Genomic DNA, 20,937 nt, shown 5'->3' on the forward strand with positions numbered 1-20,937 from the left:
GGCGCTCCGGATGGCTCCTCCGCTTCCCCCACCACCGCCGGAGCCGGATTAGATCGTCTACACCTCATTGCCGCCGCCTTGTTGTGTTGTGTTTGTGTGGCCTCGGTGTTGGGCTTGTTGTGCTGCGCCCACAGCTGAACCTGGGTATCGTGTGTGACTGTGTGTCGGACTGGGTGCGGTGGCCTTGGGTGAGTGCGTGTTTGTATGGTTGGAACCTTGGTACTGTATGCTCGGCGGTTGCTTTATTTATAAAGCGGGGCGAAAGCCTTTTTCGGTAAGGGAGGGTGTCAAACATAATGCAATGTGTATGTCGTACAAATTACAACGTGACAACAATATTTGGGCACGTAGGTTAGGAGGTTAGAGGCATATCTTATCTTCTGTAACAATAGCTCTATCTCTACCTAACTTGATTCCCAAATCTCTTCTGTAAAATCTTAACTGTATGCACTATCAGGGAGGTGAGCCCCTGCCTATAACACGTACGGCATCCCCGCTCGATGAGGTAAGACGTTTTCGCTATCGCACAATCTCAACCATGATGAGGTGCTTAATCATATTATCCATCGGCAAGAAATACTCTTGTAGGGTGCAATATGTTGGTTAGCTAACATGTTTGTGACGATTGGCTAGATGATCCTGCCAATTTTATGGTACCACTCTTGGTTGCTGACGATGTAAGAGTGGTTGCTAGCTTAGATCATGTTTGCTGTAAGTAAAGTTTGGCTTTTCGAGAGTTGCAAGATTAATATAGCAAGAAAATGTTCTGTTCCTTTTAGTCCCAAAGGATCCACGTGATTTGCCCACAGGTCGATCACCATTCAAGTGGATGTGCATTGGTGAGTGTCAAACTAAAATGCCATGTATTAAATATTGGAAATACTGAGTATGTTTAACTGTTTTTACCACCATCCCTGCCTCTCCACCAAATGGTGCACAGAGCCAATGTTCAACTGTTTTTGCATCATCCATGTTCAACATAGCACGTCATTAGTTGGTCAGTGAAACCAATATGGGTGAGACGAGGATGGGGACATATTTGAAAGCTATTGAAGAAAAGGGTTGGGTACTAACTAACTTGCTGCCTGGTTACAAGTTGTGGCAAGTTTTGTCTAATATTTAGGACAATACATGCAATCGACTGTATATAGTGATGGATTATCACCAACATTCTGTTAATCATGACACTTATTTCAAAATAAGTGTCATGGTTTTAGTTCAAATTTTGAACTAAAATCATGAGACTTATTTTGGGATGGAGGAAGTATCTTGAAAGCATGATCTTTCTTTTGTGTGGCTGGTCAGAGAAATCTTTTTTGTCTTGAAATCCAAGATCTTTGCGTACCATCCGGCAGCAAATACACATGTGCACACACAGCGTTGGTGCTGCAGCGTAGGATATGCCTATGAACTGATTCATGCACATGCCATATAAGAGAAGCATTGCGGTCCCAAGGAAATCTTCTGTGCAAGTCTGTTGAACGCTTATCGTATCTTCATTCAGTTTGTCACGCCGGCGTCTTTGTGCTTGTCAAATTACCCGAGGAGTACATTGCAAGGACCAAGTGGACGGGACAATAAAGGCGTGGACAGACGTCTCCAGATATATACTCCCTCCGTTCTGAATTACTTGTCGCAGGTATGGATGTATCTAGATGTATTTTAGTTCTAGATACATTTCTGTGACGAGTAATTTGGAACGGAGGAAGTATATACTAATAATCAACCACGCCGCGATTCAGTTGGTTCCACGGTAACAATCAGCTAGTACAAAGTTGAGTCACTTATTTTGGGACAGAGGGAGTAGTAGTTTCTCCTACCCGAGGACCGATCAAAACATAAATATAAATCGAAGCAGAAAATGATAATGCAGGGTGTGTGTTGGAGAGTAATGCTGATGCAGCACCAGTGCGTTTCGAGCATGCGAGGTCGAGAGACCTATTCGCAGGACAGCCACTAAAGCATTGCAATTCTTACTGTATGCGTTTTGATCCCATATAGTTCAAGAGCTGAATGCTGCCGACACACATTGCACCTTTTAATAAGACTAAAAGAACTAGTACCGAATGATAGAACCGATACCTTGCTAAGAACATCATGATTACTACATGATGCGTAGCTCAACAGCAGATTCGAATCTTACCAACTATATATGGTGGGGCTTTCAAAAGAAATTGCTTCGCATGTGTTCATGACTAAATTTTTTGTTTAGATGCTCCTGTAAAATCGCAATTGTAGCGTTGCATGATAATATCAGTGCAAGTGGTTCCCCGTTGTCAGGTCAACAAGGGGGGTAACATACATACTGATCTACTCCGGATGTTGTTCCAGCCATAGCTTCCGATTACAAAGAACTGCCTTTGTAGAACAAAATTTGGATGCTCAGCTCAAAACTCAAACAAGTACTCCCTCCGTTCCGAATTACTTCGTCTTAGATTTGTCTAGATACACAGGTATCTAGCACTAAAATTAGTCTAGACACATCAGTATCTAGACAAATCCAAGACAAGTAATTCGGAACGGAGGGAGTAGCTCCAAAATGATTGAGGATTGGATCAAAACCAAATGAAGAGGTGCCCTTTTTTGGCACCTGGGTCCGACCAACATGCCACATGAGCATGTTCATGTACATTTGATGCTTCTTTCAACTGTACAAGTTAAGGGAGGATACCCCTAGGATTGCGATTGCTGAGTCCAGGGATATTCGGCAGGCCAGTGCCATACTCAGACAGGCTGTAGCCCCTCTCAACCTTCTCAGCTTCAAGGGGAAATTCCTCGAGCGTCTGAAAAAATACAAACATCAAATGGATGCTCGACACATAAGTTGACAAGAACATCTAGGAGAGGAGTAAATACCCTGTGTGCCTGTTCAAGAACTTGGAGCGTTTCTTGAATACGCTGCCGTCTGATAAGTACTTCATCTGTTTCCCTCAGCATGTCATCAAGTAGGCTCTCCCTGCACACCAGATCGTCATTATAGAGTGATTCTTCCAGATAGAAAGTAATCTGAAATTTACGATTGGGTTGCTCGCTAGCAAGTACATAAACCAAAGTGCAAGTCACCTGTACAGTTTCCGAATTAGAACGTTGTGGAGCTCCCGCTTTGTGTGGTTCACCTTAAGTAAAAGATCAGTCAAAACGCCAGTGTCACCAATACAGACTACTTTGGAAGTTAGATTTTAATTGTAACACTAATTAACAAGTAATGATACTTTGCTTGGCACAATGACCAGCGTTGCTGGAACTTTATGACTTTTAGCAGCAAATTTTTAGTTCATGCAAGAAAATGTCTAGGTAGGGACAAAAAGAGACAAGTAAACCTCTCTTAAGTAGTTTTTGTCTTTGATTCAGAGTATGCCAATATTACATACATCTACACCAGGAGTTATATATTATAACATCCGCAATTAGCATCCCAGTGTTTTTTATTTATATATATAATTTGACTGTTGGAGGTATTTTTTTTTAACAACAGGTATGTTAAAGCTCTCTAACAATTGGAGCAAAGAACAAATAAGTCAGTAGAATTATATGGCAAATTCACCAATAAGTAGATGGTCAACAAGGTATCTTTAAGACTTTAACAGGTATCACCACATTGTAGACACTAAACTTACCAAAAAATGCATTATAGCTTTGGGAACCGCATCCTCAATACTCTTTCTGACAATGTCATAGTAAGATTTGACCAAAAGCTTCACAATAGCTATCTCTGTTCTGTCCCGGTCAGTCTTGTTTTCTGATGGTTTCAAGGTGCTAGGTGGCTAGTAAGAACAAGGATAAGAATTGAAGATGAAATATGAAGTCCTGATGAATTACATATTGCAAAGCTCACTTGTGATAGTAAATTCACCTCTCTTAACCGAATCATAGAGTATAAGCTATTGAGGCTGTAAACTCGTGGATCTGACATGCTTGACAAACTCCCACCAACAAGTGAGTGACCATTCTGGCCTCCACCTGCCACACTTGTTCCTACATTGATTGTACCAGATTTCAGATCATAGCCCAAAAACATTGTGCCAGATTTCAGATCATATCCCAAAAACATACTCCCTCCGTTCCAAAATAGATGACTCAACTTTGTACTAACTTTAGTGCAAAGTTGGGTCATCTATTTTGGAACGGAGGGAGTATCTCCTTATATACAACCGCAATAATTGGCAGAACTGTTTGATATATTGTAATTTGCAGGTATTGAACACTTCAACGTATAGAACTTGCAGGTACTAAACACTAAGACAAGTTCGAATATAAACAGAACATATTTTGGGCCAAAGTCTATAATATCGAGGCTGTGTCTCGGGTGGCTCCAGAAAGGATGCACGGGATACATGGAACAACGATGTACAGTGTGCTAGTTAAATGCCCCCAGGATTTATTTACTTCTTATGTATGTCTAAGTTGGCCTTTCTCATCAATCATTGCTGCCGTTCAAAGGTAGATATCATTATATACTGCACAGACGAAGTTAGAAAACTTTGACCAACAATGCCCAAAACATATTAATCAGTAGATTTTTCATATAAAAATACAAACATGTCATTATATTATTACGTAATTTATAACTAGGTAAAGTAATGGGCAACAGTGTGTATTGGGTAATGATCAATGGTGTGTACTGGAGACTGGGTCCACTTGAATTACTACCTCACGTAGCTACACAACATTCATCTAGCCCGTTTAAGATGGCCCATAGAAGCAAGGCTCGTTGTTCAGTTGCATGAAGGCTAAAATGCAGAATATACTCTTTTTTTGGGAAAACAAATGTAGAATATACTTTGAAAAGTAACTAATCAAACTTCCTCGGCAACAAAATTATCTATAGGTAGATGGGACGAAAGCGGGTGGTGCGTTCACAGCAATGACGCTCTAACACATGCCCTGATGGATGGTGGTCAAGACAAAGAAGCAGTCCGGATGACCACAACTCCACTAATCCAATACTGCTGTTTCCATGGTTGCTCATCTCCCCGTGCGGGAGACTTTTTTTTCTAAAGGGCTTGTATTAATTACTAATTAGGCAAAAGTTGCAGGCTATATTGCCACCAAAGCTATATATTTTTTACCAAATGACCAATCTCGCTTGGAAAGACTAGGATTTCCCTTGCCTGGGATCCAAACATACTCTCTGTCGAAATCTGAAATGACAAGTAAAAGATAATGGAGGTAGTATTCAGAAATATGATAGTTTATATCTTATATGGGCAATCCAATCTCATCACTTAGCAAAAAGGATGAGTCGAAGTTCCCAACCGAAGGGTATTCACATCATGTGGCTTCCCAGTGAGTAAATGTTTCTCCACAAATAGATTTATAAACCAAAGGCATACAGGTGGGTCGATTTGGTCATATCATACTGTATTTCAACTTTGGATCATCAGAAGATTTTTCTTTTGTCTTTGTATCGTATGAATTGCCAAGCAGGATTCAAATTGCCTGCGTTAACCTGTCGAAACAGCTAGGATTAAGGACAGGTTATACCAGCCAGGTGCAGCAGTGACTCGTTAAATTCGTGTTAAACCACTATGTGGCTAACCATGGGCAAGTTTGGGCGATTTGCACATCTGAATATCACGTCTCAACAAGCAACTGGTTATTTTCTTCTAAACAGGAAGTGAACAGATGGTATTATGAATACACTGATGCAGCAGTGCATGGCGATTAGCCAATCACATATATGTCCAGTTCTGACACGTTGGGCCATGTGATCTAGGAGTTAATTCATTGGTACCCTGGCTGCTCAACGCCTGGCCTGGAGCTCGTTTGGTTGCATCATGGAGAAGCCTGGGTAAGCCTGACCTGGATCAACCGGCACCTTGGTTAGCCTGAACCAGGTCTTCCCAGTTCAGGCCACTAGGCCAGGTTTCAGCTGGAAGATGATGATCCATGACCCCGAATCCGCCAGCACCAACCATAACCAGCCAGGAAATGGGAACTTAAACCTCTTAGACATATTACTAGCAAATGAACAGTGCTTAGTTATTCATATTATTATATAACTGGTTCAAATATGAAATCAAATGAGCTATCAGGAAAGCATGACCCAAATGCAACATCATATGAATTCAGTGCAACCCAGATTGACATCGTGCTTGCACAGAAGTTACAATGATAAAAATCTCCAGAGCAGAGAAATGCAGATCAAGCATACTTGTATAATTACAGCTACACTGGTTTACCTGCATCTGTATCAGGCTGAAATCCCTGGTCAGCAGAAACACAAGACAGAAAATGAAGTTGGGTAAAATTGTTAATATCATGTTATAACACATCTAGAAAACAAATTTTGAAACAGTAATAAGATACTATTTGAGATCTGATAACCTTCTCAGCTATTGCTCCTCTGGAAGTATCTCTTGCAAAAACAGCACGTGACTTTTGACCTCTTTCAGATTTGAGCTGTACATTGTTCTCAGTAGAAGATTTTAGCTGCGCCTCAGAACTTATACCAACACCATCCTGCAATAAGTGAAGTGGAAAAAAGATGTAACACCTCCCCTCGAGTCTAAACAAAATCAAATGAGCTTAGCAACTAATTAGAAATGTTGATGTATGTCAAGTACCATCTTCTAGTAATCTGCAATTAGATGACATGTATAAAACACACAAGTTGATTCTTTGTAAATTCGCTAAACCTTGTGGCTCAGATTGATTTATACCCGGCTTATGTTTACTAGCAATTGTACATGTCGAATGCATGTTTCTCAGAATATATATTGCATACACATAGAAAGTATATGCTAACAATATGAGGACAGCCATATTTAGGCCCTGTTTGGTTCGGCTGTGGATTTCTAAAAGCAGCTGTGAAAAAAATCTGATGTGAAAAAGATGTAGGTCATTTGGCAAACCAGCTGATACAGCTTTTTCAGATTTTGGCCCGCAGCGGAATCAGATTTTGGAAAGCACGTCCTGAGCTGCTTCAGCTTTTGGTTCAGATTTTGGCAGCGGATTTCTGGAATCGGATTCTGCTGGGTTCGCCCTTTGGTTCAGATTCTGCTGCGCGGCAGCGGAATCTGTCGATAAAAGCTGAACCAAACAGGGCCTAAGATACAAGTGTACTCACTACCAAATTATTTCTTATCTTACAAACTACTCGAACAAAAAATATCACGCATTAGGCATGACCAACTATCTATACCAACATCTAGATCTGTATTTTCTTGTCGCCTTGACGTCTGTTCGCCCCAGTCGAAGATAGATCAGAATTTGGTCCTGGGGCTTCTGTTATATCTTAATTTTATTAGTTGTGTCAACAATTCTAACTAATCATGTAGTAATTCAAACAAAATCAAATTACTTATATTATTGTGACAATAGTAGTAGTTGACTGTGCTAATACAAAAAAAACTCAACACTAAAAATTCATGTTTTCACTCTTTTTTTAGTGAAGTGAATTCCGCGAGCATGCTGACAGTATGTAATCTGTCAATACGATTTTGACATAGAATTATTCAAGTTAGGAACAATTTGTGTATGAACACAACTTCCATCCACATTGATTCCAGAGCCATCATGCGAGTTGACCTACTCCTTTCAATTAATTGTTTTCTTCAAAAGGAGCGGTTGCGGGTGTCGTTTACTATTGAATTCTTAGTGACATTAAAAAATTGATTAGTCATGCTAAAGAGAATAAAACTACTCCGCGGATAGCACCAGCAGAGCAGTCGAATGCAAAGGTTCATTGTTGAAGGTACATCCCAGTCATCCACATTGGACTTCTCCTTTACGTTATTCCGGAATAGATACAAAATCTGAGGTGGAAAAGATGTTACCTTATGAACCGATAGTGAAGTTGGTCCTCTCGAAGATAGACCTTCGTGCTTAGCAAGTTCAACAACCTTGCTGCCTCCAACAAAGCTTGAATGTGAGGTATTTATGTAATCCATCTGTAGAAATATTTGTATAATTGCATATAAGAAAATAAACACAAAAGACAATAAAATGGAGCTATGTGCACAAGCGAATAACAAATCAAGACACTCATTAGCATCTACTCCCTCCGTTCCTAAATACTTGTCTTTCTAGACATTTCAAATGACTACTACATACGGATGTATGTAGACATATTTTAGAGTGTAGATTCACTCATTTTGCTCCGTATGTAGTCACTTGTTGAAATGCCTAGAAAGACAAGTATTTAGGAACGGAGGGAGTATCTGCAACCCCAGTGTCAAGTACCAATCCACAAAGTTAAAAAAAAAAGGTTCTTCATTGGAATAGATAACGAACATGTAACTACCATAACTGAAACCAGAATATAACATGGGAAAACATGAATTAGATTGTGAAAAAACTAAATACAATTACAACTGAGATAGATCGTCATAATGCTGAGCTCATAATAACCTAACTTGTTCAACAGTATTTAAAACATGACTGGTAATAAATGCATAAATAACCAACTTTTGTTAGGATACTCAAGACTGTATCCTTGCATTAATACAGGGGATATGAGCACAGTGGGACCCTTAAACCAGAGTGACAGGTTATAGCAGCCACATTGTTAAAAACCAGCTTCTTTGCAAAGCATATCCAGTAGTGTAAGATGAAAGCAACCAATTGTTTAATGGTTGGTTACTTTAGTTGCAGGATACTGTGGATAGTAAACACCCCGAAAATTAAACTTTACTATTGGAGAAATCCAATGGTTACTACCAATTGGCAAATAAGAACTCAGAATATAAACACTTACCTCCATTTCAATAATATGAGTTATCATTGTCTCCGCAGGTCGAAGACCATCTCTCAAGAAATTGCTAACTGATTCACCCATCCGTCTTTTAAGAATTGGGTATTTCTGCAGCTCACTAGTTAAGCAACCATGGCTAATCTGCATTATTCAGGATACCTTATAACTAACGTAAATAGAGGTTGATAGGAATAACATAGTTATGTGTACATACTTTGACTAACTCGTCATAGATAAATTTGGCACACTGAAGACTTGGATCAAGCAAACGGCCTATCTGCTTTCGCACAAGAATCTCAAAAGGCACCTACAATTTATAATAGAAAAAAAAACATACTTCTGAGCATGGAGGAGTCCAGTAAGAAGACATTAACTGGAATAACAAAAATTTAACAAGAAAGGATTGCATCATCCAGAGAAAAGGTAAACCTCTGGCAGAAACATAGCACCCTTTGGACCGTCAGAGTTCTGTATACTCGTGCGGATATCTTCATCGCTTATATTCTTGCAAGGGTCAATTTCCTTCATATAGAGTAAGTAACTAAGAAATGTGACCACTAGATTTATCACACACAAAAAAGGAAATATGTGAACCACAAGATGAAACAGGTGAAAATTATGACACATACTGTTGCTAAAATGATGGGAATTTAAAATGTAGTTTGTAATGCCATATAGCTATATACGAAAGTAACACTAGCACGAGGTAATTGTTTCTGCCCAGAAACTAAAATGATCTGCAGGAAGATATACTAGTTTATTACAGTGCACAACTTTTTTCCCTACAGCATGTTGATATAGGGGCACAACATTTAAGGCAGAAAAATACTATAATGTGACTATGGAGAGCAGAACCCTTCCTGAAAGGGCAGATCTCAAGAAAATTCTCTGGTAAGGCATACTAAACTATCACAAGAAATTCCCAAAAAAGATAGAGGTCATCACCAAAGAACCAGCCATTTCACAAAATGCAAAATCAGTCTACATACAAAATAACTAAGGAAAAATCACCAGAATAACTTAACCTAGAAAATGGTAGAAGTTGCTGTTCGCTGTGAATTTGTATTTTATCTTTATTTTTTGCCACTGTGTAGGTCAGTTTATGACATGAAGTTTATGTCAAAGCATCACTTCCCACATTAATGCTCTCATAGCACCCACTAAAACCACTTAGCTCATGTAGTATTGTGAACAACATGGAGCCCAACTGACAAGCAGCAGCAAAGCGCTAAGGAGGCAAAATGGAACCTCCATCGCCAGGACCTGTTCCGCTCACTGCCAACCGCCCGCATCACTATTACACTGAAGCATCAACTGCTGCACCATGTTCCCAGCTGTGTCGCCCTGCCATGCTGCCCATTAAGCCCAACTGTGTATCTAGTGGGTTTGCAGCAGCAAGGGCTTTCAGTTGTGACTAGATTGAGATTTTAAGCATGCGCTAACAATAACTGATGCATGCAGTCATTTTTCTCAGCAGCTGGCTGATGCATTACCAAGTCCAGGACCAGGAGTAACATATGCATGTGCTTTAGGAGTAGAAAGAGACACTCGCTTGTTTTTAATGAAGCAAAGGGGTATATTTGGCGGAGTGCTAGATGAAGCATAATTCTGTAACTAGTGAGTAGTATTTTTGTAAACTAGTCCCAGGGAGCACTATTCTCATTATATGCAAATTTAATTCTCATATTAACACACAGTGAACTGTAATAACATGGATACATGTCTGCTGTGTAAATATGTCAAGCTATTGCTTTTGCAAACCTCCAAGCTTTTGACAAAAATTGACTGAAAAATGTAGTGAATTCTTGCTCCACCAGAAAGCTGATCTGTTGACACTTTATTTTTTCCCTCCACCATCGAAGAAAAAGCTGAAAACATGAAGATATTATTAACATTAGAAAAAGAATAGCATTGGGAAAATCAAACACTTCACAAAATAAGTTCTTAATATTCTGACATCTAAATTGTCATGTAACTAAAAGAGTTCCACAACGGTAAAAATAAACAAGCAAATGCTTTCTAGACAGTTAAGATAATTTAAAGATATAAGTACTTTTTCTGAGTTTTGAACTGATTATTGAATGGAACCGGACTACGAAGGATTGTTGATTGATTCACCATAACAGCAATAGTTCTTAAAAATAGCAACAAAACAAAAATTAGTAAGTTAAGGTTTTACAATGAATGGAACAGATCATTCTTCCTTACCTTCACAATATTTTCCCAATATGTTCAATAGTTTGACTCCCTGACCAGCCTGCATATCGAAGACCAGAAAGGCAGGGTTGAAAAGTAAAAGAAAATGACACTAGAAACAAACCAACATGTGCGTGAAACAAGAGAAGACCAGGTAAATATATAGTTACTAAGAAAAACAACATGCATAAGGGAGTCAGGTGTGATGCGTCATGTATGTAGTTCAACAGAGCATGACATATGATAATTGTAATAACTAATAAGTGATTCTCATGCCAATGCATATAAGATATAGCAAACTCTAAACTATGCACAGTTAAGGCATCCCAGCAATAGACAATTTCCATCATAAAGCAGGTATTCACAATTTATACTTATGTAATATCAGTATAATTACCGTCGATTCTGCCGTATCACCATATGCAGCATGTTCCTTGGCAACTGCTACCAACTGAGCATTTATTCGAGATTTCAAACCTGGAAGCATATCTGTGATGTGCTTTAGTAGAATCTGCAAATAAGAGCCAAGAGTTGCAATGATGAGGTGCACAGATAGAATCATTAGATGTATTAGTATCACTTATGGAAGCATCATAGACAGTGTCTATGGATAAACGAAGGTGCCCATAGATAGTGCATCAATACATACGGCAAAGGCTTGACCTTTTTCAGCAAGGCGTTCATTAGTTACTATTCAAGAAGTATTATATTTCATTCACTTAAAAGTTTTGTTAACCACACCAACTTTTATCAAGTTAATCTCTCAGTTACATGCTAAAACTAGAGGTTTCAACTTAAACATGAAAAATCATTCATTGACCCACTATCTTGCAGTAAATTGAGAATAATTCATCCTAGATCAGATTAGGGTCAAAAAAACATTTCTCCTGGAGCCTGAGTATGTTGATGTTTGTTCAGGATATTATTCGTAAGTGAAGTACAAAGAGATTAAACACATAAGCAACATAAGCAATACAGGGGCAAGAAAAGTACAACTAATACTTAACAGCAATGTGTCAATACCATATTTAACTTCTTGGCCAATTGAGGAACACCACAACATTGTGAAAGACCATGATAAGCCTGTTAAAAGAAAAGAAAATAAATACAATCAGACACAGCTTATAAGAAAATATGCCTAGTCACAATGGATAGTACTGCTGCAAGAAAATTCACAGGTTCCAGGCATACAGGTAGAGTCGAGAAAAACTTCTCCTCAAAGGCAAGTGCATCTTTGATGCTTCGGTTAAAGTTGATGTCCTGTAGGAATCATCCACTTGTGTTAGATTAGAAGTTAGAACAAATAACTTTATCTATTTAGGCAGTAGTAGCATTATCATTAACTGCTAAGATCCAAGTTTAAATAACCAATTGAATTCACTACCAACACATATCAAAAACTAAGAAGTTAGAAATATAACAGCACAGCACATGAGTTTCTTGTCGTGTTTTTATGAGAGAGAGAGAGAGAGAGAGCAATCAGAACATGAAATTCAAAACGACAAACAAAATTATCAGGGTTTGTGGTTTTGCCTCGGAATATACCTCTTGGCTGCGATTCACAATACCTACATAACCAAGCTTGAGGGGGATTACATTTCCCAGTAAAAAGTTACGAGCATCAGTACCCCTGTCCATGATGTCCAACTAAGGCCATTGAAAAACAAATCAAAATTGTCATCACAGAAACAGAGTAAGGTAACAACTTTGCAGTATTAATTTTGTACACACATTAATACCTTGGTGATAACACCAATTGTACGAGATCCTGCCAGAAAGACAGCAAACAGTTAAGTTTACACTTCTTAGCTACAAGGAACTTCATAATAAATTATTCCATAGAGTTGCTTAAGTACCATCAGGATCACCAAGCCGTGCCAGTTGAAGAGCATCAGAATTGGCTAAATCTGCATTTGCGGGTGAGACGGCCAAGATAATGCAGCTTGGATGCTTGATGTATTGCATGATCATTGTTCTTATTCTTGACTCAATATCACTAGGCTGATCTCCGACCGGAACCCTTGTAATTCCAGGGAGGTCAACCAAGGTGATGTCAATTACATTTGGTGAGAAGATTTTCAGACGAATCTGTTTGTCAGAGACACCTTTGTTACCTCCAGCTTCTTTGTCCGTTTCCGACTGAAAGCAGGCAATATATTTCTCTCGTGAGAACATTATGAAGGCATGCAATTAATAAATAATACAGTTGCAAATATTACTTGAGAGGTGCTACAAATAGAAAGGGTGGAATAAGATGAATAGAGGGGGAAAATCAGTGTCTCTCAAGACTAAGATAAACAAAACAGAAGGAACAAAGTAAAATATTCAGGACTTAAATGTTTACTAATACAATGAAAACTTAAGTTAGACAAGAAAAAAAATAGACATATAGACAAACACTGCCTCCATTCCAAAATACATTATGTTCGTCCTAGAAAGCCTGCAGTCAAACTTCTCTACCTTTGACCATCAATTGCCATGCGCGGGGGGGTGGGGGGGGGGGGGGGGGGGGGGGGGGCGGCGGCTGGGCTTACTAGTTACTACTATCACATGAGAAAGCAATTACAAACTCTCGGAGTGTTCCATTAAGGCAACCTTTCTGAATGTAAGTATATTTATCATGTATGATCCTCCCGCATGTTAGTGTCCAACTGGCTTCGGCATTTGAGCAAGGCTAACAAGCACCAATAGGCTAACAAGAACAGAACTATCTTCAAACTTTGTCCTGATGATGATTGTACCACCATAAAGAAATAATTGTGTGCACGAGACTGACTGGAAGGTCCATAGTAATGTTAAAAGTGCATGATTCACAATATCTGCTGCAAAGTTTAAGCAACAGTTATTTTCGACAAGAAAAACTAGTGTGAAGATGGACATTAACTGATAAAATTCTAGCCAGTACTATCGGCGGATGCTAGTGCAGAAGTAACACAGCATGTCAGCACAATTGTTGCTCCGTCCGCAAACTACAAAAAATGCAAATTATGAATAGTTGTAGTGGTACTCTTACGAACTAAATCCTTTATTTAAGTCATGGAATCAGCAAAACAAAAATGCCTATAGAATACAAGAAGCGAACAAGCAAAGCTACAGCCGTCACCAAGGCTGACGCACAATTTTTGGGTAGCCAGCATTACAGCAAACATATTGCATACACTCGGAAAACAAGCGAAGCTACATCGATCTGTGAGGCCGAGGCACTCGTTTCAAGCCCCCAGCGACAGCAAACATGTCACCCGCACGCAGCAAAGCAAAGCTGCAGTAATTACAGAGAAACTGACCTGGATCTCGCGCTTGATGTGTTCGAAATCGTCGAATCGGCGGCCGGGGGCGTGGAGGAACTCGCCCCACTCCTCGGGGGCCGAGTGGCGCACGAGCTGGAGCACGAGGGGGCGGCGCGTGCAGATTTCGGGGCCCCTCGGGAGGAAGTCGCGGCCGACGAGCGCCTCCAGCACACTCGACTTGCCGCTGCTCTGCCCGCCGATCGCCGCCACCTGTGGCAGCTCCACGCCGCCGGCGGCTTCACCATCCAGCCGCGCCATGATGTCTTGCAGCCTATTGACGAGCGGGATCACGGCTTGCCCCACTGTCGCCGGTTGCACCGCCGCCGCAGCAGCAGCCGCTGCCGAGTCAGCCATCGCCGCCGACAGTGTTGGGTTTTGGGAGACTAGAGGGTACGCTTTGGGGCTCTTTTCCTTCTTTTTCTTCGCTGGGGTTTTGTGTGGATGTGCGTATTGTGTGAGGTACCTGCAGCATCAAAACAGAACGAAAATTGACAAAATGGAAATGAAAACGAAAGTTTACAAAGTTTCCCATACAAGCAAAAACAAAACAACATTTTTTTCGATGGAATTTATGAAGAAAAGGAGTTTCCATCTGTATATGTATAAGAAAACTCTTCTAATCACCCGACGGATCACGTCGTTTCGTCCGTGCCAGGCCCAAGTGGTTTTATCGATCTATTTGGAAAATTGTATGAAGGAAATCATGATCTAGCTCGGATCTGAGATGTATTGTTGCTATAAGAGGAGCTGTGTTGTCTAGGGTTCTAACCCATAGTTGGCAATTGGGGAAATCAACATGAACTTTCGGGCCACAGTCCGGCTGGTTATAAGCAGAGTAATGACAACTAGTGGTAAAGAAAGTGAAACGCTATAGTGGCAACGGTGACATCGGAAGGTGGAGACGCGTTGTAGACGCAGGAGCCATCGTCGTCGTCCGTTGTTGCTGAAGCGATATTGTCTGAAACACTGCACCTTTTTTAGTGAAGACTGAAAGTGTTAACTGAACCACCAACAGTCAGTCATGACATTGCCCCCTTGTAAGATTCGACGTGTCCTTATGGCGCTTGTGCTGCATTACACCAAGCTTGGGTTGTCACTTTCAAAAACTCCGGAAAAGTATACTTAATAAAATCGGCATCCTCCCAGGTGGCCTCATCAGAAGATAAATTTCGTCATTGTATCAACTACTGTGTCACCGGCATGTTATGCCTGGAAACTTGTCTGACCTGAAGAACCTCTATTGGGCAGTACCATGGACTAGGTATGGATTTTGAACCAATATGCTTTTTCAACTGACTAACATGGGAACTGGATGAATTTTCACATGCTCAGGAAACTGAAGTTTGTAAGCAGGCTTGCCAATCTTATGTACAATAAGAAATGGTCCATAATACTTATGTTGCAATTTTAAGGCGCCTCTGAAACCATAAATTGCTAGTCTGTAGGGAGACATTTTGAGGTATACCATATCTCCCACCTCAAAAACTCTCTATACTCTTTTAAGATCTGTATAATTTTTCATTCTGTTCTGGACTTGCAGTAAGTTGGTTTTTAGTTGCTCCAACATCTGTTGCTTAGCAGACAGAAAGTTGTGAGCTTCTTTCACCTAGGGTCCAGGTATGGCTAGTTCAAAAATTATTGGAGGGGAAAAGCCATAAATAGCTTGAAAGGGGAACATTTTGATAGCAGTGTGGTATGTAGTATTATACCAATATTCAGCTAGAGATATCCAAGAGCACCACTTTAGGTTTTGTACTTGCCATGCATCTCAGATAAGTCTCAACACATTGATTAACTCGTTATGTTTGGCCATCAGATTGAGGGTGGTATGATGTATTGTACATTAACTCATTTTTCCAAGCAAAAAAATTATCCTTCCACAATTTGCTGGTAAATATTATGTCTCTGCATGATATGGTCAGTTTGGGTGGTCCATGTAACCTGGGTATACTATCTAGAAATGCTTGTGCCACACTAAGGACGGTATATGGATGGGATAGTGGAACAAAATGGGCATATTTTGTATATCTACCCACCACTACTAGTATCACTTCTTTGCCATTTGAATTTGGGAGGCCTTCTATGAAATCCATAGAGATATGTTACCATGCCATGTCAGCTATAGGGAGGGGATCTAACAAACGAGGTTGAAGAAAATTTTCATGCTTTGCTCTCTAGCAGATATAGCAAGCAACAAGGAAAATTTCCACTTCTTTCTTTAATCCTGGCCAGTAAAATATGTTCTTAACTCTCTGTATGTTGCTCTTGTTCCAGAATGACCCCCAATAGATGAACTATGCAATGCAACCAGCAATCTAGTTCTGAGAGCAGGAACATTTCCTACTAAAATTATTCCTTTAGATCTGATGATACCAGGTGTTAATTGGTGGTCTGAAGTAGTGTGAGAAGGATGCAACAGTAATTGTGCTAACAATTGTTTGGCCACTGGATCTTGCTGATAGCTTTGTACTAATTCTTTTGCCCAAATAGGTGTGATAGCTGACATTGCCATGCAAGCTGATAGGGCTCTGGAAAGAGCATCTACCACTTTATTAAGAACACCTTTTTTGTACTGAATTTGGAGGTTAACTCCAGCAATTTCATCATTAACTAATGTTGCACTCCTTCTGTGATTTTTGGTCTATAATAAACTTGAGTGATTGTTGATTTGTTTTGATCAACAACTCTCTGCCTAGTAGATAGTGCCTCCATCTTTTCAGGGCTTCCAATATAGCTAGGGCTTCTTTCTCATAAGTTGACATAGCAACATTTCTAGGGCATAGGGTGATAACCCACGAATATAGGGGATCACAACAGTTTTCGAGGGTAGAGTATTCAACCCAAATTTATTGATCGACACAAGGGGAGCCAAAAAATATTTGAAAGTATTAGCAGACAAGTTGTCAATTCAATCACACCTGGTGATTAATTATCCGCAGCAAAATGATCAGTAGCAAAGTAATATGATAGTTTTGATAGTGGTAGCAACAGCAATAGTAACGGTAACAGTGATAGCAATGATTTTGTAGCAAGTGCAATAGTAACAATAGCAGTAGTAACTTAGCAAGAACAATATGAGAGAAATTCGTGGGCATTGGATGGGTGAATTCGTTGGATGATATTCATCATATAACAGTCATAACCTAGGACGATATGGCACTAGCTCCAGTTCATAAATATAATGTAGGCATGTATTCCGTAAATAGTCATACGTGCTTATGGAAAGAACTTGCATGACATCTTTTGTCCTACCCTCCCGTGGCAGCGGGGTCCTATTGGAAACTAAGGGATATTAAGGCCTCCTTTTAATTGAGAGCCAGAACAAAGCATTAACACATAGTGAATACATGAACTCCTCAAACTACGGTCATCACCGGGAAGTGTCCCGACTCTTGTCACTCCGGGTTTGTCGGATCATAACACGTAGTAGGTGACTATAACTTGCAAGATTGGATCTAGAACATAGATATAATGGTGATAACATAAATGGTTCGGATCTGAAATCATGGCACCCGGGCCCAATGTGACAAGCATTAAGCATGGCAAAGTCATAGCAACATCAATCTCAGAACATAATGGATACTAGGGATCAAGCCGTAACAAAACTAACTCAATTACATGATGAATCTCATCCAACTCCTCACCGACCAGCGAGTCTATGAAGGAATTACTCACTTCCGATGGGGAGCATCATGGAATTGGTAGAGAAGGGTTGGTGATGACGAAGATCGAAGACCCCCCTCTCCGGAGCCCCAAACGGACTCCAGATCTGGCCTCTCGATGAAGAACAGGAGGTGGCGGCGGCTCCGTCTCGTGAAACGCGATAATTCTTTCTCCCTGATTTTTTCTCCAAATATGAGATTTTATAGTATCAGGGTTGAATTCTACGGGGCCACCAGGTGGGGACAACCCACCTTGGCGCACTTGGAGGGGGGCGCCCTGGTGGGTTGTGCCCACCCAGGTGCCCCCTCCGGTGGTTCTTGGCTCCAGAAATTCTCTTTTGTTGTATAAAAAATTCTCGCAAAGTTTCGTTCCAATCCGAGAACTTTTTTTTGCACAAAAACAACACCATGGTAGTTCTGTTGAAAACAACGTCAGTCCGGGTTAGTTTCATTCAAATCATGCAAAATAGAGTCCAAAACAAGAGGAAAAGTGTTAGGAAAAGTAGATACGACGGAGAGGTATCATATGGAAGAACTGTAAAATACTATAGGCCATCCTTGTTGCATTAAAATTGTTCCAATTCCTTTGCCTGAAGCATCAGTTTCCAATACAAAAGGTTGGGAAAAATCTGTAAGTGCCAATACTAGAGTAGTAATTAAGGCTTGTTGTAGCTGTGCAAATGTTGTGTCATGAGCAGTTATCCAAGCAAACTGTCCTTTCTTCAGAAGATTGTGTAGGGGTCTACAAATAACACCATATCCCTTAATAAATCTTATGTAGTACCCTGCCAAACCCAAAAAACTCCTTAGTTTTGTAACATTGTCTGGTGCTGGCCACTCAACGATAGCTTGTATCTTCTTGAGGTTTGTTGCTACTCCTGCAGTAGAAATAACATGACCAAGATATTCTACTTGTTATACAACAAAGACACATTTCTTTTAATATATGTAGAACTATTTGGAGGTGTTCCATATGCTCCTTGAGTGTCTTGCTATAAATCAAGATATCATCAAAAAAGACTAACACAAACTTCCTTAGATAAGCTCAAAAAAGTTGTTCATCACTGCTTGAAAAGTTCCTGGAGCATTAGAAAGTCCAAAAGGTATTACCAAATATTCAAGATGGCCAAGAAATGTTCTGAAAGTTGTTTTATGAACATCATCAAGATGCATTCTGATTTGGTGATAACCGACCCTTAAGTCAATTTTGGAGAAATACTTTGCTCCATGTAGCTCATCTAACAAATCTTCTATTACTGGTATTGGAAATTTGTTTGGTTGTCACATTTTTCCTGAAATCAGTACAAAGTCTCATAGATCCATCATTTTTGTTCACTAGAATGACAGGAGCTGCATATGGACTTTGACTGTGTTGGATGAAATGAGATGCCAGTAGTTTCTTAATTTGGTCTTCCATTTCTTGTTTTTGGTGTTGAGGAACTCTATAGGGCCTAGCATGAGGTGGGTTTATTCGAGGTTTTAAAGGAATGGTGTGATCACATTCTCTATCAGGGGGCAGAGTAGAAGGTTCCTCAAACAAATCAGCATAATCCATCAATAATTTATATAGCTGAGGTGGAGTTCGAAAACCTTGAGGAGCCTCTAAAACAATATTGTGCATTTGTAACAGAAACCCCTCAGCTCCTTTTTCCAGTAACTTTGTAGTTGTTTTGCCGGTACTTCCTTGACAGTTTATGCAGTACTGATAGTTTGCTTGCCCTGGATAGTGAAACTGAAGGTGTTTTCTGGTACATTAAATGCTACAGGATTGACTAGAGAGAACCAATTATATTCAAAAATTAGATCATAGTTGGGAAATGGTAAGACTTTGAAGTTATGAGATAACTTGAGTTTTGCAATTTGAAACTCACTGTTAGGTGCTACAGCTGAAGAAATAAGTCTGCATCCACCAGTCACAACAATAACTCTTGGTTTTATAGGTAACAATTGATAGCTACATTTCACAGCAAAATCTTGGCTCATGAAAGAAGCAATACTTCTTGAATCCAGAAGGGTTACAACTCTTTTTCCATTTATGTGCACTATTACTGTTGGAGATGGAATATCTAGTTGATGTCCTACTGTGGTAGAAATAAACATAGCTTGTTTGCCTTCTTCAGTTAGTTTCTCTTGTTCTAGAGGAGATTGCTCTTCAGTATTGTCATTCTGCTCCATTGTTTCTTGTTGCATCCTATGAATATTTCGAATTAATTTGCATTATGCTCGGGCACCCACTTATCTCCGCATCTCCAGCATTCTCTAGGCTTCTTAAATTTATGATTACTGACAAAAGTTGTCTCAGGTTGTTTAATAGGAAGTTGCTGCTGCTGTGGAGAAGAAGGAACTAGTTTAGTCTACACATTGTACTGTTGTTTCTGATAATAGTCTATATACAGAAACCTTATTTCTTTGGTATTGGTAACATTGGGGGATGGCATGGTTTACATCCTTGGCCAAATAGTAAGCATTAGTAAGTGTATGTAGTCTATGAGGTCTAATTTAATATTTGATATTTGATTCCCTCTCTGAGCCCATTTACATAGCATCTGACAAACCATAATTCTCCCAACTCTGGATTTTCTTCTTGTACTTCTGCCATTAGATCTTCAAAGTTTTTTGTGTAAGCAGACACTAAATCATTGGATTGCTTCATAGTGTTGAACTTCTTAGTTAAATCATAAGAACCTTGCTCTAAAAACCTTTTTACCACTTTAGCCCCAAATTCCTTCCAAGACAATTTCTCCTTCGACAATCCAGATCTTCTCAGCCATGTATCTGATTCATCAAGGATATACATTTGAGCTAAAGAAACTTTATATTCTTTAGGTCAACAGACATTTGGAAAAACTTATTGCATTGTCTTATCTAGACAACTAGGTCTTCTCCAGAAAATCTTGGAAAGTCTAGTTTGGGCCCTTTTGTGATGGATTTCATGAACTGTGCCTACATATCCTGTTCATAAGTTCTATAGTACCCTTGGCATAACTGCCTATCTCTATTTTGCTGATGATACTTGTTAAATGCAGGTGTATGATCATTATTTCTGGTAGTCATTGGAGTTCCTAAAACACTGGCAGTCTCCTGTCTTCCTGGATTA

At 39.8% G+C, this 20,937-nt stretch overlaps 1 protein-coding gene across 1 annotated transcript; it reads right to left on the reverse strand.

The window, feature by feature from the left end:
• Positions 1 to 2,192: 2,192 nt before the first annotated feature.
• On the reverse strand, positions 2,193 to 14,615 carry LOC125537756 (dynamin-related protein 3A-like). The gene is made up of 20 exons (XM_048701074.1): positions 14,176 to 14,615; positions 12,748 to 13,030; positions 12,631 to 12,659; positions 12,437 to 12,538; positions 12,083 to 12,151; positions 11,915 to 11,974; positions 11,289 to 11,402; positions 10,904 to 10,952; positions 10,457 to 10,563; positions 9,125 to 9,217; positions 8,910 to 9,002; positions 8,699 to 8,836; positions 7,779 to 7,892; positions 6,328 to 6,462; positions 6,183 to 6,207; positions 3,854 to 3,975; positions 3,618 to 3,764; positions 3,064 to 3,116; positions 2,857 to 2,956; positions 2,193 to 2,783 (listed from the first exon to the last, which is right to left on the reverse strand). The coding sequence occupies exons 1-20, from the start codon at positions 14,530 to 14,532 to the stop codon at positions 2,658 to 2,660; spliced, it is 2,316 nt and encodes a 771-aa protein (XP_048557031.1). The 5' UTR covers positions 14,533 to 14,615; the 3' UTR covers positions 2,193 to 2,657.
• Positions 14,616 to 20,937: the final 6,322 nt, after the last annotated feature.

The sequence above is a fragment of the Triticum urartu genome, chromosome 2 (genome assembly GCF_003073215.2).
Source record: "Triticum urartu cultivar G1812 chromosome 2, Tu2.1, whole genome shotgun sequence".
NCBI classification, from domain to species: domain Eukaryota; kingdom Viridiplantae; phylum Streptophyta; class Magnoliopsida; order Poales; family Poaceae; genus Triticum; species Triticum urartu.

Bases quoted from the DNA above. Each gene is read 5' to 3' on its own strand.
- LOC125537756 (XM_048701074.1), bottom strand. From the start codon at position 14,532: ATGGCTGACTCGGCAGCGGCTGCTGCTGCGGCGGCGGTGCAACCGGCG. The intron at 9,218-10,456 runs GTTTGCAAAAGC...CTCTATATGAAG, and splicing joins TTTTTGTCAAAAGCTTGGAG to GAAATTGACCCTTGCAAGAA. The intron at 6,463-7,778 runs GTAACATCTTTT...CACTTATTGCAG, and splicing joins CTTCACTATCGGTTCATAAG to GATGGTGTTGGTATAAGTTC.